The sequence below is a fragment of the Rhinoraja longicauda genome, chromosome 9 (genome assembly GCF_053455715.1).
Source record: "Rhinoraja longicauda isolate Sanriku21f chromosome 9, sRhiLon1.1, whole genome shotgun sequence".
Taxonomy (NCBI): Eukaryota; Metazoa; Chordata; class Chondrichthyes; order Rajiformes; family Arhynchobatidae; genus Rhinoraja; species Rhinoraja longicauda.
Window position 1 is genome coordinate 69,330,687 of NC_135961.1, and position 20,892 is coordinate 69,351,578.

At 44.9% G+C, this 20,892-nt stretch overlaps 1 protein-coding gene across 4 annotated transcripts in view; it reads right to left on the reverse strand.

The window, feature by feature from the left end:
• LOC144596838 (aftiphilin-like) overlaps nucleotides 1-11,316 on the reverse strand; it is a 50,308-nt gene extending 38,992 nt beyond the window's left edge. For 3 of the 4 annotated variants that reach the window (XR_013547655.1, XR_013547654.1, XM_078405682.1), the window contains exon 1: nucleotides 11,193-11,303. Coding sequence is in view for 1 of the 4 variants with exons in the window: in XM_078405682.1 (XP_078261808.1) it covers nucleotides 11,193-11,194 (2 nt within the window). In the remaining 3 variants the exon portion in view is untranslated. Of the gene's footprint in view, nucleotides 1-11,178 lie in introns of all 4 variants that reach the window. The other variant, XM_078405683.1, reaches the window with a different exon arrangement.
• Between the last annotated feature and the right edge of the window lie 9,576 nt (nucleotides 11,317-20,892).

Below are 20,892 nucleotides of genomic sequence, written 5' to 3' on the forward strand. Positions count from 1 at the left end.
CTTTTCCACCATATTTCATACCATATTTCCATACTTTCTTGCCATTTGGATAGATGACAATCTTATTGTTCAATAAAGACACAATTTGACTGTAATAGAATACTGACTGGTAAGTGAACAATGCAAATTGAGCAATGCATAAAAATCTGTCAAACAACGGGACAGTTTAAACTGTTCTACCCAATGGTTAAGGTTGTAAATCACAGGATTATTCATTACTGGCCATTTTCAAAGTTAGCCAAGTTGGTACAAAAAGAAAGTTTTTCATCCTGTAACCAGCACACTGACGTTCAGGATATTTTGTTCATTCATAAATTGTTGGAGCAGAATTAGGCCATTCGGCCCATCGAGTCTACTCTGCCATTTAATCATGGCTGATCTAACTCTCCCTCCTAATCCCATTCTCCTGCCTTGACACCCTTATCAATCAAGAACCTATCAATCTCCACCTTAAAAATATCCATTGACTTAGCCTCCAGTCTCCTGTGCCAACAAATTGCACAGATTCACCACCCTCTGACTAAAGACTCTTTGATGTATAGGGAAATATTTCAAAATACAAAACCCAGGTTCAAAAGGTTTAACCTCAAAAACATCATAACTTTAGCATCGTTAATCTAGATTAGTTTGTCAGTGCTCAATAATTCTAGGTTTCATTTGAAAGGTTAATGCTTTTTCTGAAGCATTTCTGAAGTCTGAAGAAGGGTCTCGACCCGAAAGATCACCCATTCCTTCTCTCCAGAGATGCTGCCTGACCCGCTGAGTTTCTCCAGGTTTTTGTGTCTATCTTTGATTTAAACCAGCATCTGCAGTTCGTTCCTGCACAATGCTTTTTCTAAGGTTTAACATGAGCAGAACTGTTGGCCCAGACATTACTCAAAAAGTAAAATCCCAGGTATACTGTTGCTGAGTTCACTCCTCTCAGCCCAGTAACAGCAGATGTGGTATGTTTCCTCAATTACTCCAAAGTGGGTCTGGAAAGAGAGAGACTAAAGAATCTACCTACATTTGCCTGATTAGAACTAACAATCCACCGGAAGCATACGTGCATGAGAACAGGGTCTGGACGAGATTAAATATTCTTTCTCTTTCTACATCTGTAGTTCTAACTTCGATATGAACAGTTCTCATGCATAAATACAATTATGCTAATTACAATACATGCATTCAAAGTTATTCACAGCTTTGTATTTTAAGATTACTTAAATGAAACTGTATCCCAAGCCGTGAGGAAACCAGGCCAAATGAAGGGTGGAACAGTGAAACCAGAGAAAGGACATCAATAACTGCAACAAAAGGGATCATAATGCAAGTAGCGTCTTTGTCAAACAATTTAACATCTTTTTTATCTAAGTACTACAGCATCTTCTATCTTCTCAGACTGGCTCAATGCACATTAGTTCTAAAGTAATAGGCTGCCAGTACAATCAAATTTAATCAACATATAACTTTGACAAAGCTAAAAACAGGTAGACAGCAAGGACCAATTTATACTTGCGAGGGATAATAAATAGGGAACATAAATGTAAGATAACATAAGAATCACATTTATTTTAGGACATCGAGTTGGGTTTTTTAATGTGCTGCTCAAACGGATACAGTTGAAACTTTCACCATATTTAAAGTGTAACTGGACAATAGGTGCAGGAGGAGGCCATTCAGCCCTTCGAGCCAGCACCGTCTTTCAATGTGATTATGGCTGATCATTCTCAATCAGTACCCCGTTCCTGCCTTCTCCCCATACCCCCTGACTCCGCTATCCTTAAGAGCTCTATCTAGCTCTCTCTTGAATGCATTCAGAGAATTGGCCTCCACTACCTTCTGGGGCAGAGAATTTTACAGATTCACAACTCTCTGACTGAAAAAGTTTTTCCTTTTTACTTGCCTTGACTTAACCCACAGGCACAAACACGGAGAGGGAAGATTAAACTATTGTTTCTTTATGGTAATGTTTAAGATTCTAAGACAATGGACGAAAGCATTTGCAGTTTTCAATTCACATTTGTTTTAATGCAAATGTTTTATGATGTTGCAGTTGAAAACTCGAGACCACTTAATCTGGCAGCTGTTATATTGTTCAATGTATGCCAGAATAAGTTGTTCTGTTGATCCCTGCAAAAGCACTTCAGCAGATTTTGCCAAATTCAGTTACATGAAGAAACTGAACTGTGACGTATAATGAAGAACCTTTATCATATACCGAAACACTGCTTTGAGAAATGTATATTATCCCCAAAAGCGAAGTGGATGAATTAAATCAAGGATGTTATCAAACTCAATACAATTGTCTACGCTCAGACATTGGAGCAACTGTGTCAAGAAATGAAAGCATGACACGCTTCTGGCAAATAGCAATGGAAAAACTACTGATGTAACATGCAGCATAGTCTTGCTTTGGCTCCCTTGTGCATTATTGATTTTGGTGTTAGATGTCTCAATAAAAAACTCAGCACAAGTTTAATATTTCTTTTCTTAAAATACAGAATCATTTCCTCGCAATTTGTCAATTAAATGTGTTTGAGGATGCAAGTATCCAACCCACTTCCAGGCTCCAAGTCACCTATTAGAAAACACTGCTATGCATTCCTATGGCAAGGCCAGATTATCCCACAAACCTACTGGGAAGCTTTTGCCAGTGATCCCCATTATCCTTTGAGAAACGTAATCAGAACCAGGTCATGCAGCCCATTGTGGCAGCGCCGACATTCTATACACAACATTTACCTACACTTGGTCTGTAGCGTTGCCTTCGTGACTGGGGTGCTCACCAGTCACACTTGAATGTTTTCAGGACCTGCCTCTATTACCTTCCAAGACCAGATTGCAACATCCTCAGTATGATAATATTTTTCCTCGGACTCCCTTTACCCCTGAATCCTCATCTCAGATCTATGCAGATTAGTTCTTGACATTTCCGATATGGAAGATGTCTCCCTATCCACTCATCCATGCCCCTCAATTGCAACACTCGAGTACCCGTACGTCCGGCAGGTTTTCCCCTCAGCCACCTCTTCCCTCGTAACTGAAACATTCCACCACTAGCAACAACTTGGTAAATATCATCTGCATCCTCTCCAGGGCCATTCTTAGTCACGTGTGTGACCTCGTAAGGCCACACACGTGACCAGTCATATTTGACATCTGACTCTAAACAAACATTGTCAGTGTAACATATAAAAATTTCACTTGATAAACCGACATATATAAGTCATATATACCGTATAAAACAATATACCTGTAATGCTTTCAGAATAAGAAGAGATGTATTCCATGATTTTTCACATTTTTGGTCACACACTTGACTAAGAATGGCCCTCCAGTGCAAGCAGTGTGGCCACCAGAACTGCACATATTCTATCTGTGGCTCTCCTCCAATTTTATAAAGGTGTGGCAATAAACCTATTCTCCCAGTTATACTGTGGCTAACGAGAGCCAACATTCCTTATGCCTTCCTCACCACCTTTTCTACCCTTTATGCATTACCTTATCTGCATACTCACTATCGCGACATCGCGAACAGACATCGCCACCTCCTCAATTCACTGTCGCACTGAACACCACAGCCCCACCCGGCTCGGACATGCCCCGCAAAGAGTGGGTCGCCCTGAACCGGCTCCGCACAGGGGTCGGCAGGTTCAACGCCAACATGCATCGTTGGGGGTTGCGTCCATCAGCAGCCTGCGTGTGTGGAGCAGACCAGCAAACAGTGCAGCACGGCATGTTCGACTGCACTGTCCTCCGTCCCCCTGGTGGAGGGGTAGACCTCACGGCCCTCGACAACAGCACATTGCACTGGCTACAGCGCCTGGAGACCGTTACATAACCTCTGCCTCACACACAAGTAGAAGATACTCACTATGGCTGGGCTATTTATGCTGTAAGTCTTACTCTTATTCCACCTTCCAATATGCTCCACCTCCCTAAACTGTCCATGTCTCCGTCAAGATTTAAATATTGAAAATTGATAAAGAATTAAAATTTAAATTTTTTTTACAATATAAATGAATAAAAACATTAAATTTGGGTCATAAGTTCATAAGTGATAGGAGCAGAATTAGGCTATTCGGCCCATCAAGTTTACTCCGCCATTCCATCATGGCTGATCTATCTCTCACTTCTAACCCCATTCTCCTGCCTTTTCCCCATAACCTCTGACACCCGTACTAATCAAGAATCTATCTATCTCTGCCTTAAAAATATCCACTTACTTGGCCTCCACAGCCTTCTATGGCAAAGAATTCCATAGATTCACCACCCTCTGACCAAACAAATTCCTCCTCATCTCCTTCCCGAAAGAACGCCCTTTAATTCCGAGGCTGTGACCTCTGGTCCTAGACTCTCCCACTAGATATCCCTTCTCTCCAGGGATGCTGCCTGTCCCGCTGAGCGGGCAATGAACTTGTCCCATTCTGTAGGCCAAGAACTCCTAGTGAATGGGTGAGAATCTTCTGATATTATATCAGGTTTGATCTTACCATTGGATGAGAGGGGCACTTCCCCAAATCACTGGACTCACAGCTGGAATCCATGTGCATTGCAACAACTGAGTGCAGCGACTAGAGGTTCAGAAGCCGTTGTGGATCTGGGTATTTGAAACAGCGAGCACTAGTAAAGTTCAAGATCACTGCACAGAGCCAGGAAATGTGTCTCGAGGAGTTATTGGTTTCAGGAGAAGAGGTAAGCAATGCACTTGAAAATTTCAGACTGTGGTTTGAAGGAACCAGATAGAGAGTGAGCAATTCTGTGCCAGTCATTTCCAATTGGGAGCTCTCTGGAGCTGGTTTAAACCTTTTGTGGTTGTTCAAATTAGCAAGAGATTGCTTTTGACTCAACTCCTAGATTGGAGTCATACAGTGATACAGTATGGAAACAGGTCCTTCAGCCCAACTTGCCCACACCTGTCAACATGTCCCAGCTACACTTATCCCACCTGCCTGTGTTTGGTCCATATCCCTCCAAATCTGTCCTATCCATGTAACCGTCTGTTTCTTAAATGATGGGATAGTCCCTGTCTCAACTACCTCCTCTGGCAGCTTGTTCCATACACCTACCACCCTTTGTGTGAAAGAATTACCCCTCGGATTCTTATGAAGTCTTTTCCCCTTCTCCTTAAAGCTATGCCCTCTGGTCCTCGATTCCCCTACTCTGGGCAAGAGACTGTGCATTTACCTGATCTATTCCTCTCATGATTTTATACACCTCTACAAGATCACCCCTCATCCTCCTGCGCTCCAAGGAATAGAGACCCAGCCTACTCAACCTCTCCCTATAGCTCAGACCGTCTTGTCCTTGCAACATCCTCATAAATCCTCTCTGTACCCTTTCCAGCTTGACAATATCTTTCTGATAACATGGTGCCCAGAACGGAACACAATACGCTAAATGCGTCCTCACCAATGTCTTATACAACTGCAACATGACCTCCCAACTTCTATTCTCAATACTCTGACTGATGAAGGCCAACGTGCCAAATGCCTTTTTGACCAACATATCTATCTGCGACTCCACCTTCAAGGAACCATGCACCTGTTCAAGATCCCTATGCTCTACAACACTTCCCAGAGCCCTACCATTCACTGTGTAGGTCCTGCCCAAAATGCAACACCTCACATTTCTCCATATTAAATTCCATCAACCATTCCTCAGCCCACCTGGCCAATCGATCAAGATCCTGCTGCAATTTTTCACAACCATCTTCACTACCTGATTATCTATGAAAGAAGGAAAATCATATGAAATAAGTTGTAAATATTTAACATTTCAAAAAAATTAAAATGTCACATAATTTGTACTGAAAGAGCATATTCTGGATTCAGATTGCAACACTATTTATGAAATTTAAAACATGATAGTTTGCAAAGGATATAGTCACACATCTAGTTGCTGTTGATGCATGAGACCAAGTAGTTTGCATCTACTGCAACTGATGGCATGAACAATGAATGACAATATCAGGTAACCTGCTCCCCCTTTCTCTCCTCTTTTGATCGTTCCAACCCACCTTCTCCCCATCCATCACCCATATACTCCACCCACATTACCAAGATGAGCGTGAATTTTAATGAATATAAAATGAGGTCTGGAAAATGGGGATCATGGAAGGTTGTTCCCTGGTGGAGAGATCAATGTGGGATCACTGGTATTAAATAATCAGGAAGAGAATAAAGATTGCATTAGGCCATGTGGAGTTTGCACATTCTCCCTGTGACTATGCGGATTTCCTCACATTCAAAGACACGTGGGTCTGTAGGTTAATTGGCCTGTGAAAAATTGCCCCTGATGTGCGACAGTGGATGAGAAAGTGGGACCACCTGGAACAAGCGTAAACAGGTGATCGATGGTCGGCCAACGCCTGCTTCCAATTAATATTTTTATGCAGCATCGGTAAGAAATTGGAATGCACGTCTGTAAGTATGGAGGAGGCTGGTTCCCACTCAGGCCTTCACAAAGGATAGTTATGGTGCAGAAACATCTGTAAACTGCAGAGACAGGGTGTTGAATGAACAAGACAGATGTCCAGGTGGAGAGCCAGCATCGATACAATGGGCCTCCTGGAGAGTAACCACCATAATACGTCTTATAACAGAATTCATTCTTTATAGGTTATCCATTGTTTGATTATTCTCATAACTTTTAAATTGTTTCCCAATCATTGTTTCCTTTATTCAGATTTACGACTGAACTAAGTCACTTTCTGTATTTACACAACATTCTCTTATTATAATCACTCTTACAGGGTTCCCTGACTATTCCAGTTAATTTTTCTACACAGTATCAGACGTAAAAGGTTCTGTTTCGGTGGGTTTTCAGAACACTGGTCTCATGCACTCCATGAATCTGCGCCCTGCAGCGTTCCTGTCATTGGAACTCTTTCCCAAAACCAGCAAACGTGTCCTGTACATCAGAAAGGCTGCAGTGTATCACAACAGTTCACCCACACCAGTAGGTGAGCTTGGAATGGATAATAAAGTCTGACCATGCCAGTGATGCCGAGATCCCTAAAGTGGAAGGCAGAACATTGCTGGAAATGGGTTTTAAAATACCCGAGGCTTTGCAGCACCTGACAAAGCAAGGATTTTAAGTTCTCCAGTTTAAGTAATGATTCAATGCTTTCCATCAAAATTTGGTATCTAATAACTTCTGTTCTCATTTTCCTGTTTGAGTATCTTTTCAACTCATTCCTTCTCCACATCTTCCACTACCTGCTATTCCCCTTGATATTTACCCTGGAGATGCTGTCTGCTTTACTCCAGTCACTACTCCACAAAATTAGGCAAAGACTTTTTAATAACATCCCATCCGATGTCAAGATATCATGTAACAAACTAAAAAAAGCCTGAAGCCAAATAGAGCTGGGAAGTAATTGCCCTGTTGATGGAACAAGATGTGAACATGGGTACATCAGGGCAGGGCACCACTTCTGTAACTGCACTCTGTCAAACTTACAGCTGCGATATATGCAGTTCTGGTGGCCACACTGCTTCAGGATTGAAGACAACATTCAATATATACACACTATTACCTGGAATTTCCCAAAACAAGCAAACAACTGTGTCTCCTATCAATTCTAAGAGAATTCTTTCACCACCGTGAAGCCAATTAACTCCTCACTCAGAAACCATGGTTTTCATTTCAACAGCAATTTTTAATCAAAGACGGTTGCCGATGATAAATGAGGGGATTAGTGGGCAAAATTAGAGCACATGGTATTGGGGCAGGGTACTGACATGGATAGGGAATTGGTTGGCAGACAGGAAACAAAGAGTAGGAATAAAGAGGTCCCTGTCAGAATGGCAGGCAGTGGTGAGTGGAGTGCCACAAGGCTCGGTGCTGGGGTCGCAACTATTTACAATTAATGATTTAAATGATGGAATTAAAAGTAACACTAGCAAATTTACGGATGACACGAAGCTCGGTGGCAGTGTGAACTGTGAAGAAGATGTTAGGAGGTTGCAGGGTGACTTGGACAGGTTGAGCGAGTGGGCAGATGCAGTATAATGTAGATAAATGTGAGGTTATCCACTTTGGCGGCAAGAACAAGGAGGCAGATTATGATCTCAATGGTGTCAGATTAGGAAAAAGGGAAGTGCAACGAGACCTGGGTGTCCTTGTACACCAGTCACTGAAAATAAACATGCAGGAACAGCAGGCAGTGAAGAAAGCTAATGGCATGTTGACCTTCATTATGAGAGGATTTGAGTATAGGAGAAAATAGGTCTTTCTGCAATTGTACAGGGCCCTGGTGAGACCACATCTTGTGTGCAGCTTTAGTCTCCTAATTTGAGGAAGGACATCCTTGCTATTGAGGGAGTGCATCGTAGGTTCAAGAGGTTAATCCCTGGGATGGCGGGACTGTCATATGAGGAAAGATTGGAAAGACTGGGCTTGTAGACTGGAATTTAGAAGGATGAGAGGGGATCTTATAGAAACAAAGAAAATTCTAAAAGGACTGGACAAGCTAGATGCAGGAAAAATGTTCCCAATTTTGGGGGAGTCCAGAACCAGGGGGCAGTTTAAGAATAAAGGGGAGGCCATTTAAAACTGAGATGAGAAAAAACTTTTTCACCCAGAGTTGTGAATTTGTGGAATTCTCTGCCACAGAGGGCAGTGGAGGCCACGTCACTGGATGGATTTAAGAGAGAGTTAGATAGAGCTCTAGGGGCTAGTGGAATCAAGGGATATGGGGAGAAGGCAGGCATGTGTTACTGATTGTGGATGATCAGCCATGATCACAATGAATGGCCGTGCTGGCTCAAAGGGCCGAATGGCCTCCTCCTGCACCTATTTTCTATGTTTCTCGGAAATTCACAATTTCCCATCAAATAGCACACTTGTGCGACTAATAAGCATCACCAGAAAATCAATAGTGGTAAATGATCTGTGAATTGAATTTATCTTCATCAGCAACAAGACTCGCCTCATAAACATTTGATGTTATGGATATATAATTAAGCCTGTCTACAGCATTTCTACACAGTATCCTCTCCACATATTTAAACTCACAGGTACCTGGAATTTCTTCAATGTTTACTGGTGGTAACCACCCACGACCTTCACAATAACCAAATCCTTTATTGAAATCAAATTGAGAGTGCTCAAAAATACGACTACCTCCATAGCCATAAGCAGTGTATTAAATGATACATACCCTCATACTACACAGCTTGCACCAAAGCCACATATTAGAAGATTGTATGGAATAATTAAGTGATAAGTTGTATCGTTTGAGTTACAAAAAAGTAGGTAGCAGACTGGAATTATCTGTAGAAAAAAATCAATTTCCTTTTCCTTTCAAAATGAAAACAAAAACATTTGTTTTTTGCTCCAGGTGGACCATTCGCATCACATAATTCTCCAGATACTGCACAAAATAACTGTTAGAAAGGCATTAAGTACCACCGATCCTGTCTCTATAAAAACAGCAGTGTAACATCTGTGGAAAAAGAAACCTACAGAATAAAATGATTCATCCGACAATTAATTGTGCATCTCAAAAAACTGTTTCTCTTTCCACAGATAACAGTGATCACCAACATTGTTTATATTCCAGATTCCCAGCCTAGTCTTCTTTTATTTCTGACCTTGTCTCGCTGGTCACAGCTGTCAAAGTAAATTAACTGAATATGAAACTTACAATTAGTTACCCTGCTGTAAACCAATTTTGTTCAAAATTTTAATAATTAAAGGATTCATACCGAGTTTTTAAACACATCTTTAAAATAAGATCGCCTTAATATCACCTAGTTGATACTGTTCCCACACAAACTAATTATCATTATTGTGCAGAAGTTAACTCCTTACCTACTCAGTCACTTGATTAAACTTTGCTCAATTTATAAATTCATAATATTCTGCTTAAGTAGACTCCTGATGTAACCATAGAACAAAAATCTTGCAGGTTATTTTAAGAACAGATTTGATTTGAAAGGCACCCACAAGTTAAATAGCATCACATTGAAATACTCAGCTTGAAGATTACGTAACATTATTCCCTGTCAAACTGGAGTAATTTTATGGAAATTATGTTGCTTGAACTTTGTTAACTTAAATAGGGAGGGAATTTTCCACTTGTTAAATGCAACATTTAACTAACGTATGCGACAACCAGTGATGGTGGATATACGTTAAGATACAGATACATGCAATATATTGAAGGTAGAGTAACTACTGGAGTAACTCAGCGGGACAGGCAGCATCTCTGGAGAGAAGGAATGGGGGATGTTTCGGGTCGAGTCCCTTCTTCAGACTGGTTGATTAAACATTACAGACGGCCGGCAGCTGGAAGGTACGCCCGAATAGACAACCCGAATAGGAATAGGAGTGGTGATGTTACATGAACCATATATTTGGCTGCGACCAGGTGTCAGAAACAAGAAGCGGCGACATGCGAGGCAACGGTGTGGGAAGGCGAGGGCAGCTCGGTCACAGCTCCCACTGCCGGCCCCGGCTCCAACGACCGGCTGGGGGGCTGGATCAGTGCGGAGAAGCGGGAAGGACGGCTGCTGCGGCGCTCCGGAGGCCTGGTAGCCGAGGTGAAGTTAGGGCCGGGGTTCCCGTGGTTGGGAGCGAGGCCGGTCCGCAGCAGCCAGTGTCAGGGTCGGGGTTGCCGTGGCTGGGAGCGAGGCCGGCCCGCAGCAGCCAGTGTCAAGGCCGGGGTTGCCGTGGCTGGGAGCGAGGCCGGCCCGCAGCAGCCAGTGTCAGGGCCGGGGTTGCCGTGGCTGGGCGCTAGGCCGGCCCGCAGCAGCCAGTGTCAGGGTCGGGGTTCCCGTGGTTGGGCGCTAGGCCGGCCCGCAGCAGCCAGTGTCAGGGCCGGGGTTCCCGTGGCTGGGAGCGAGGCCGGCCCGCAGCAGCCAGTGTCAAGGCCGGGGTTGCCGTGGCTGGGCGCTAGGCCGGCCCGCAGCAGCCAGTGTCAGGGCCGGGGTTGCCGTGGCTGGGCGCTAGGCCGGCCCGCAGCAGCGGTGTCAGGGCCGGGGTTGCCGTGGCTGGGCGCTAGGCCGGCCCGCAGCAGCCAGTGTCAGGGCCGGGGTTGCCGTGGCTGGGCGCTAGGCCGGCCCGCAGCAGCGGTGTCAGGGCCGGAGGTCGGGGGCCGCAGGGGAGGAGAGGGTAGGGTAGGCCGCACTCACTCCCTCCTTCCACAGCCCAGCCCCGCCGTCGCCTCACTGCCCACCCCGGCCTCACCTGGGGATGCTCACATGACTGTGCCGGACACCTTACGGCGGAGGGGCAGGTTATCGCGGCCGCCGAGCTGCCATTTTCCGTGCTGGAGACGGTCCCTCAGCTCCGCCCGCCGCGCCGCGTTCACCTTCCACCCCGCGCCTGACGTCACCCCGCTGTAATCACAGCACCGCCCGCCGCGGCACGTCACTGCGCGGCCTTGCCCGCCGCGCTGCGTCACAGCGCCGCCACCCCTCCCACCCTCACCGTGGTACGTCGCTGCGCGGCCCTGCCCGCCGCGCAGCGTCACAGCTGGGTCCTGCCCCCCCACACCGCCCCGCCCACGGCGCAACGTCACCGCGCGGCCCCGCCCCCACCTGCCAGAGGCCTCGCATCGCCCAACCGCCAGCGCCACGTGACGGGCGCGCGACCAACCGCCCCCCTCCCCCGGGGTTCCCGCCAAAATGCCGGACATGCGGCAACTGAGCAGCGAAGCGGCGTCTCGACCCTCTCTCCACAGATGCTGCCTGACCCGCTGAGTTACTCCAGCACTCTGTGAAACGTCAGCTATCCATGTTCTCCACAGATGCGGCCTGACCCGCTGAGTTACTCCAGCACTCTGTGTGTGTCTTCGGTGCATGGGCTTGGTATTAGGTTGGCTGCTTGCATCAAAATGTAAAGTGATGAGGGTGTCCAGGAAACAAACCAGGATCGGCAAAGTATTCTATGTTTGGTGAAACGGCTTACAGGAAGTCATTGAAGACAAATATCTCGGTGTCTTTATACAAAACAATCTGAAGTGGGATGTTATGCTGCAAACAGCCACGAAGATGCTCAACTTCATCCAGAGAAACTTCCACCATTGTTCCAAAACTGTCCAAAAAAAAATGTGTGCTAAACAATAGTCCAACCGCACTTGGAGTATGCCTCCATTGCTTAGAAGCCCGGTACCAAGAAAAATAAAGATGTTCTTCAAAATGTTCAACAAAGAGCAGCCCGTTTTGTGTACGGCTAATTCTGATGACAATCCAGTGTAATCAAAATGCTCACCGACTTAAACTGGGACTCCCTTGAAACCAAACGCCAGATTGACAAGATCAACAAGGACATCAACCTCGACGCTGACTTATACGTCAAAGAGAAAACAACAAGATCCAGAAGAAGCCACAACGAGCAACTTGTAGTTCAAAAACACACATCTACTCCCTGCATCCAGTTATTTTCCCCCTGAGGCAATTTCCCTCTGGAATGCCCTCCCACAATCCTCTGTTGACATGCCCACCTACGCAACCTTCAGGACCTCCATCCAGGCCTACTAGACCAGACACACTCTCGTCAACACGAGATAGCCCAGCTGTTGGCAGTTGTGCAGTAGAAAGCAGAAAAGAGAAAAACTTCCAGTATAGTCCCTGATGGACTCTTCGGAGGTGATGACCACAAGATACAAGATACATAGACAATAGGTGCAGGAGTAGGCTATTCGGCCCTTCGAGCCAACACCGCCATTCAATGTGATCATGGCTGATCAGATGGCTGCTGCCAGGCACACGGCAACACAAGAAGCAACAACAACAACAGGAGCAGATAATTCAGCTCCTTAAACCTGCCCAGTCGTAAGTTCAATACTGATTTTGTATCTTGCCTACCACTCCTCATTTCCATTAACTTTCTAAGTGATCAAAAAAGTTATCAATGTAAGTCTTGAACATACTCATGGACTGAGATCCTGTTATTGAAAATAAACCTCCTTTCAATCCTTTTAGGGTTAAGGCCACCACCATGTACCTGAGACCCAGGTGAGTGGGTGGGAAGTCGCTGCACTTTGAATGGGGCCGCAGCCAGCGATCCAAAATCTGAGCTGCTCTCCAGGGTGGGGGCTCTGGGTTTGGGTTAAGATTAGGTGGGATGTGAAGACGTGCAGGTAGCTATGCGGGAATAGGGAAGAGAAGAGAGAAGGTGGTGGTAAAGGAAGGGGAGGGGGAGCGGATGAGGGAAGGGAGGGTTTTTAGGGATGAGGAAGGGAAGAGAGTGGCGAGGGAGGAGAGTGGGGGAGTACGTGGTAAAGAAAGGAAGTAGAGAGGGAGGGGTGAGGAAGGGAGCAGGTGAGAGAAGGAATGGTGTTTTGGAAAGGGGGGGGATTTAGGGACGAGGTAAGGAAAGAGGATGAAGTATGGGAGGGGACTGGGGGTGTAGTTGGAAGGAAGGAAGTGGGGATGAGAGAAGCGATTAGCTGAGGAAAGGGAGAGGGCACGTGAAGGAGAAGGTGAGGGTAGAGATGGACATGACATGAGGTGAGGGGAAGGAAGAAAGACATAAGGAGGATGGGGAGCGGGGCCTTCAGGTGAGATGATGGACAGACCATCTTTGACCATGCCAAGTAGCCGCTGTTTGGCTGTTCACCACCCAGCCAGCCCATTGTGGGCAAAACATAAGCACTGTAGGAAGACTATTAGACAGGGGAACAGAATTAGGCCATTTAGCTCATCAAGTCTACTTTGGCATTCAACCATGCTGAGCTATTTTCTCTCACAACCACATTCTATCGTCTTCTTTCTCACTGTAACCTAATCAAGACTTATCAATCTCTGCCTCAAAAATACCCAATGTCTTGGCCTCCACCGCTGTCTGTAGCAATGAATTCCACAGATTCACCACCCATTCCTCATCTCCATTTTGAATGTATGACCTTTTATTCTGATGCTGTGACCTCTGGTCCTAGACTCTCCTTTTACTGGAAACATTATTTCCACATCCACTCTAGGGCCCGATACCAATCATAAAAGTAATCCTTGCTAGGCAATCTTCTTCATAGAAATGAAATTTGTAAAGTGAAACATTTTGTAGTTGCAGTAGAGACTGAGACACATGAGAGCAGGTTGAAAAAACGAAGGCAACAAAAGCTGTGGGAGTACGCGCGCGTGCGTTCACAACAGATCTGGCCCGCGTGAGGTCGCATTTTGCCCATTCCGGCCCGTGACCTAAAATGAGTTTGACACCACTGGGTTAAGGGAATCAAGGGATAGGGGGAAAAGCAGGAACTGGGTACTGATTGTGGATGATCAGCCATGATCATACTGAATGGTGGTGCTGGCTAAAAGGGCCGAATGGCCTACTCCTGCACCTATTTTCCTATGTTCTGTTGTAATTACTTGATGTTCAGTGGGAGTGATGGAGGAAGTTGGAGTTTGTCCTATGATTCTCCCTCCAACCTAGGGAGGTAGTGAACCTGACTGATCCTGGAATTGATTATTTACTTGATGCTTCTCAGAGTGGTTGATGAACCAGAATAGATGCTCTATGCTAAAGTTTTGATTAGTTTAGAGATACAGCACGGAAACGTGTCCTTCGGCCCACATTGTCTTGCGATCACCGCACATTAACACTATCCTATACACCACCAACAATTCTTACATTTATACCAAGCCAATTAACCTACAAATCTGTACGTCTTTGGAGTGTGGGAGGAAACTGAAGATCTCATAGAAAACCCATGCAGGTCATGGGGAGAACGTACAATCTCCGTACAGACAGCACCCGTAGTCAGGATCGAACCTGGATCTCTGGCATTGTGAGCGCTGTAAGGCCGCAACTCTACCACTGTGCCGCCCTTTGGCTAAAGGATTTGGCTAGATTGGTTGGGATCTAGAGGGAAAAGTATAAGAGGTGGGAAACAGTTGATCTGGTGCAGGTGGGTGACATTATACAACATTTTCCACATGTTAAATACCAATTTATTTGCAAGACAGCAAGCAAATCAATGGTTCTAAATATAGAATGGAGAGCAAGCAATTAGTGATGCCATTTGTGTACAGTTCAGTACAGTAAACACTGCTGCACTAAATAATTGACATATGGGACAATGAAACACCTTTCAGTACCTTACCTGGCCCCATGATCATTGTAAATTCACACGTCAAATAGTGGAAAATTAAACAATAATCTCTGCCACAGCACTGAAACAGGCATTTTGTTTTGAAAGGCACACTATGACATCAAAAAGCTTTAGAAGTGGTAGACATTTTTACATGGATAGTTATTTATTATACGTATATCCTGTAAATAAATAAGGGAGTTGCATTTTTTTACAACTCTTCAGGACTCAAAATGTCTCTTAGTAATTTGGAACCAATGATGTACATTTGAAGTGTAGTTACTGTTGAAATAAGAGGTATCACAAAATGCTGGAGTAACTTAGCGGGACAGGCAGCATCTCTGGAGAGAAGGAATGGGTGACGTTTCGGGTCGAGACCCTTCTGCAAATTGATGTCAGGGGGGGCGGGACAAAGAAAGGATATATGTGGAATAAGAAAATAACTGCAGATGCTGGTACAAATCGATTTATTCACAAAATGCTGGAGTAACTCAGCCGGTCAGGCAGCATCTCGGGAGAGAAGGAATGGGTGACGTTTCGGGTCGAGACCCTTCAGACTGAGTCTGAAGAAGGGTCTCGACCCGAGATGTCACCCATTCCTTCTCTCCCGAGATGCTGCCTGACCTGCTGAGTTACTCCAGCATTTTGTGAATAAAAGAATATATGTGGAGACAGGAAGACAGTGGGAGAACTGGGAATGGGGAGGCGAAGAGAGGGACAGAGGAACTATCTAAAGTTAGAGAAGTCAATGTTCATACTGCTGGGCTGTAAGCTGCCTAAGCGAAATATGAGGTGCTGTTCCTTCAATTCCTGTTGAAATAAGAGTTGAGCAAGCACTGGGGAATAAAAGGTAGACACAAAATGCTGGAGTAACTCAGCGGGTCAGGCAGCATCTTGGGAGAGAAGGAATGGGTGATGTTTCAGGTCGACCCATCCTCAGAATCGGAAGTCTGAGGAAGCGTCTCTACTCAAAACGTCACACATTCCTTCTCTCCTGAGATGCTGCCTGACCCGTTGAGTTACTCCGGCATTTTGTGTCTACCTTTGATTTAAACCAGCATCTGCAGTTTTTTTCCTTCACTGAGGAATAAATATTGGTCAGAATACCAGAGAGAATGCCACTGCTCCTCTCACCATGTAACACTCCTCTTCACTGCTCTTCCCACAGTGTAGGGCTCCAGTAGTACTGCCCCTCAGACAGTGTGGTAGTCCCTCAGTTCCTCAGCATTCCCTCAGCACCATCACTGGGACTGTTGGCCATGATGACAAGGAGAAAAACCTTCTATTAGTCAACCGTCCAGAAACTATCCTACAATATCCCACACAATCACCCCAAAAAGTTCAAGAAGAATCGGGTCAGTCAACTTGTCAGACCTCAACTTCGCTGATGACATCGTCCTGCAGTCAGTCCAAATTGGGGAGGCACAGGAGCTGCTCGGCAGGGTGGAGACGGAGTGCGAGAAAGTGGGCCTCCACCTCAATGCCAAGAAGACGGAGTACATGGCGTTCAACGGTGGTGACCATGAGCCTCTTAAGACCAGTGGCGTTGCATCTCTCAAGAAAGTGGAGGACTTCAAGTACCCGGGAGTGAGGATACAGAGCTCAGAGAATGACATCAAGGTCTGGACAGCAGTCGCATGGAAAGCCCTCAATAACATGGGGAAAATCTGGACGTCTCAGATGTCTAAGGGTCCCAAACTGAGATTCTTCCATCCAACTGTAGAGACAATATTTTTGTACGGTGTGAGGCATAGACTCTCACCCGAGCACTGTCCAAGTCTCTCAATGGTATTTACACCCGCATGCTCAGACAAGATCAAAATGTCAGTTGGAGGGACCACACCACCAACGCCCAGCTCTACGGGGAGATTCCACCTCTGACCGAGAAGATCAGGTCGAGAAGGATGAGGCTCACTGGTCATTGCCACTGCCATCCAGAAACACCATCAAACAAGGTTGTGCTGTGGGAACCCACCCATGGAAGACGGAACCCGGGACGACCAAACAAGACCATGCTGAAGACGTTGATGGAAGACGCTTATGTAGAGACAAAAGAGGAGCTGGCCAGCTGTATGGAGGACAGAGATGTGTGGGGCGTCCATCACCGTGCCCGTCGGAAACCAGCACCACTGCCTCGCTAATATTTGCAACCATTTAAAATTAATTAATTAATTAATTAATCTGGTTATAACAGTGATAACATTTCCCAACAGTAGATTTTTGCTAGCTGAGAGTGTTGAGGGATATGCAGCCTATAAAGCCTTATATTGTTAAATCATAGATCACCTAAAAGGCCATTATAGACTGATAGACCTGAATGACCGATTTTTGAACTTAACCTCTAATTTTTAATTGTCAAGATCTTTGAACTTTGATTTCACTCCTGTTCTTCTTCTCTTGGTGGGCTCCTAACAAAATTCCAAAGGCCAACAGGTACCAGGCACTCAGCACCTCTTGTCTTGGGTGGGTGGGGAGCAAAACCCATTGTGTCCATCCTTCCCGTCAGCGGCTGAAGTCGCAGCATAACAAGGGCATTAATTTAAAATTTTAAATACTGGTGCTTTATTGTTTAAAGACACTGTCTAGCCATACCTTGCTATCTACCATGCCCACCCATTTGGTGGCAGGCATCCTTGCCGATACTTCCAGCTGTCCTGATGCAACGCACCAGTTCATTTGAACTGGATGGAAGGAAGTGACGAGCCTGGGATGGACTTGGCTGTGTTAACCACTCTGCAGATTCAGGAGGTCAAGAGCAGAGAAGTTGCCACCAGTCTGAGATCCATCCCATCAGAATACTTTCTATAGTGCATCTGTAAAAGTTTGAAAGATTCCTTGTGGACCTACTGAATCTTCTCAGATGCCTAAGAGAGTAAATACGCTGATGCACATTCTTGATCACCGCATCAGTGTGAAGGGACCAAATTAGGTTGCTAGTGATATGGATACATCGGAAGTTGAAGCCATCATCCATCTCTCCAGCAGCTTCATTGATGAGGACAGGGTTGTGTTCATCCCCTCACCATTCACACTTCCTTAGATCAACAACCAGCTCTTTCATTGTGTTCAGCACAGACATTGTAGCCAAGGGTGTAGCCCTGTTCTATGTCTTACGTCGAAGCAAAGGGAGGATCATCTTTAAATCGAGTTTTGACAATAAACATTGATTTGGCTGCACCTGCCTTTATCCAAAGCAATCCTACAACTCATTTACCATCGGGTAGTTAATGTTTAATCCTCAGTAAACTAGACTTTGAAATAAAGGTCAGCAAAATAAATCTTGTGACCTACAGAGCTTCAGAAATGGAGACATCAGGAACTGCAGATGCTGGAATCTTGAGCAATACACAAAGTGCTGGAGGAACTCAGCAGCTCAGACAGCAACTAAGGAGGGAACAGAGAAGTGAAGTTTCTAGTCAGGACCCTTCAGGCTGATGGAGTAGACGGAAAAGAGATGTGGGGTGGGGCAAAGCTTGGCGAGTGACAGGTGGATACAGGGGAGGGCAGATAGGCCGATGGGTGGAGTAAGTGACAAAAGCTAGAGGTGAAAAGCACACAAAAAGGATGTAAAATGGAGAAAGAATAGGAGTGAAATGTGAAAGCCAGAGGGAGGGATATGGATGGAAGGGGACAGGGGGAAGGGGAAAGGGGAAAGCCAATATTGGACGGTGAGGGGTGATGAGTTACAGAGCCTTTTTTTTCACCTCTGTAAAAGTCACCTGGTCATTGCCAATTAAAAATAAATAAAATCATGATGAAAGTTCAAAGCTGGGTAACTGATTTCTCCATCAAATACAATCTGCAATCTGAATCTAACAAACACCTTTCTTAGCTACATTTCCTCATTCCAACAAACGTTATTTTATCTTCACAACTTTGGTGTTGCTCTCCAACTCTCTCTCTTGCTCTTTCCCTTGTCTCTTAATTTGTGTGAGTTTCTCTCATATGCCTCTTTGTTCAGATTACGTGCATCCATCAGAAATAAATTATTGCATGTATAATCGTAGAAATACATAGCCATTTCATGTTGCACTCTTCAACCACTGTTAGATTGGAAGAAACATAGATAACATAGAACAAGTGTACGGTGGTACAGTGGTCAATGGTCGTGCGGGCTCGGTGGGCTAAATGGCCTGTTTCCACACTGTATCACTAAACTAAACACTAACAGGAATTGACTTTCTAGATCTGTTTCATTCTCCATCAGAGAACACTGATTCAGTAAGAAGAAAGCCCCCAACCCAAAAGGTTGCCTATTCATGCTCTCCGGGGATGGAGACCCCCTGAGTTACTCCAGCACTTTGTGTCTTTTTCTTTTACTGATTCTCCATCTCGGCTTCACAATTTACATGAACCTCCATATTCCTTGATTTCATTTGCTTGTCTTGAGTACATGCACAGATAGAGAATTTATAGGCGATCAGTTTCGACACTTCCAAAGGTACACATGACTGAGTGAAGGTATTTCTCTTCATCTAATTCCTACATTGAAGCACACAGCCCTAGAATTTCAAGACTAGCTAACCAGGAGAAACCATCTCTCAGCATTGGCCTTCCCAGATCTAGTGAGGATTTTATAGTTTCACTGACGTCAGCTCCGCGCCTTCTGAACTTCTAAGGTGAAAGTTTCATTCCACAAGATCTTTCCTCACAGAGTAGCTGCCTCATTCCAGGAAGCAAGCTCATCCAGCATGAACAAGAACTCAGTGTTTTGTCGTACTGTGATCAATGAAACTACCCTGAAAACACCCCAAACAAAAAAGGAACCAGTTAGGCTGGTGTTATTAACATTTTAGGAGTGTCTCGCTAGAATGTTAAACTGGTTTTACATCAATGACGTAGAATAACAAAATACTTATATGCACAAACTTTAAGGCTGTAAGTAATGGTATTAATGAAACCTTTACATGCAATTTAAAAAAAAATCTCATCCAGGCTAAAGAACCATCAGTTTGTAAAGTACTCTGTTCAAATGTGGGTAATTGTGAGTTGAAGTCCAATCCAGGGATTTTTGCCCAGAAATTGGATTATGCAAGTCAAGTCAAGTCAAGTTTATTTGTCACATACACATACACGATGTGCAGTGAAATGAAAGTGGCATTGCCTGCGGATTGTGCAAAAAAAGAATTACAGTTACAGCATATAAATTAAAGTTAATATAGAGAAGACAAAATTTAGTCCCTGGTGCTTAAATACCACCTATATTTAAGCACCAATCATGCAAAATTCTACATATCCCTGAGCAGATTATACGTAAATATTTGAGAGCAAATTTGGACAAGGTTCAGTTTCAAGTTCCTGGGCGAACTCATCTCTGTTGATCTGTATAAGAAAATAACTGCAGATGCTGGTACAAATCGAAGGTATTTATTCACAAAATGCTGGAGTAACTCAGCGGGTCAGGCAGCATCTCGGGAGAGAAGGAATGGGTGACGTTTCGGGTGGAGACCCTTCTTCAGACTGATGTCAGGGGGGCGGGACAAAGGAAGGATATAGGTGGAGACAGATCTGTTGATCTGTCCTATGCCCAACACATTGATGCAGTCACAAAGAAAGCACACCGATGTCTCTGCTTACTGAGACGTTTGAGGAGATTTGACATGTCACCCAATATTCTTTCCAATGTCTACAGGTGTGCTGAGAAGCACATGTTAACTGGTTGCATCACGGCCCAATTCAGTAATTCAAATGCTCAAGAATAAAGGATGTTGCAGAAAGTGGTGGACATCGCCTTGCCCATCACAGGCACTGCACTACTCATCAAGAGGAGGTACTGCCTCAAGGCAGCTAATGTTATCACAGACTTACAATATCCAGCTACTCATCATCAACCATTATTATTATGCCTGTCTGCAGTCTGTTGAGAC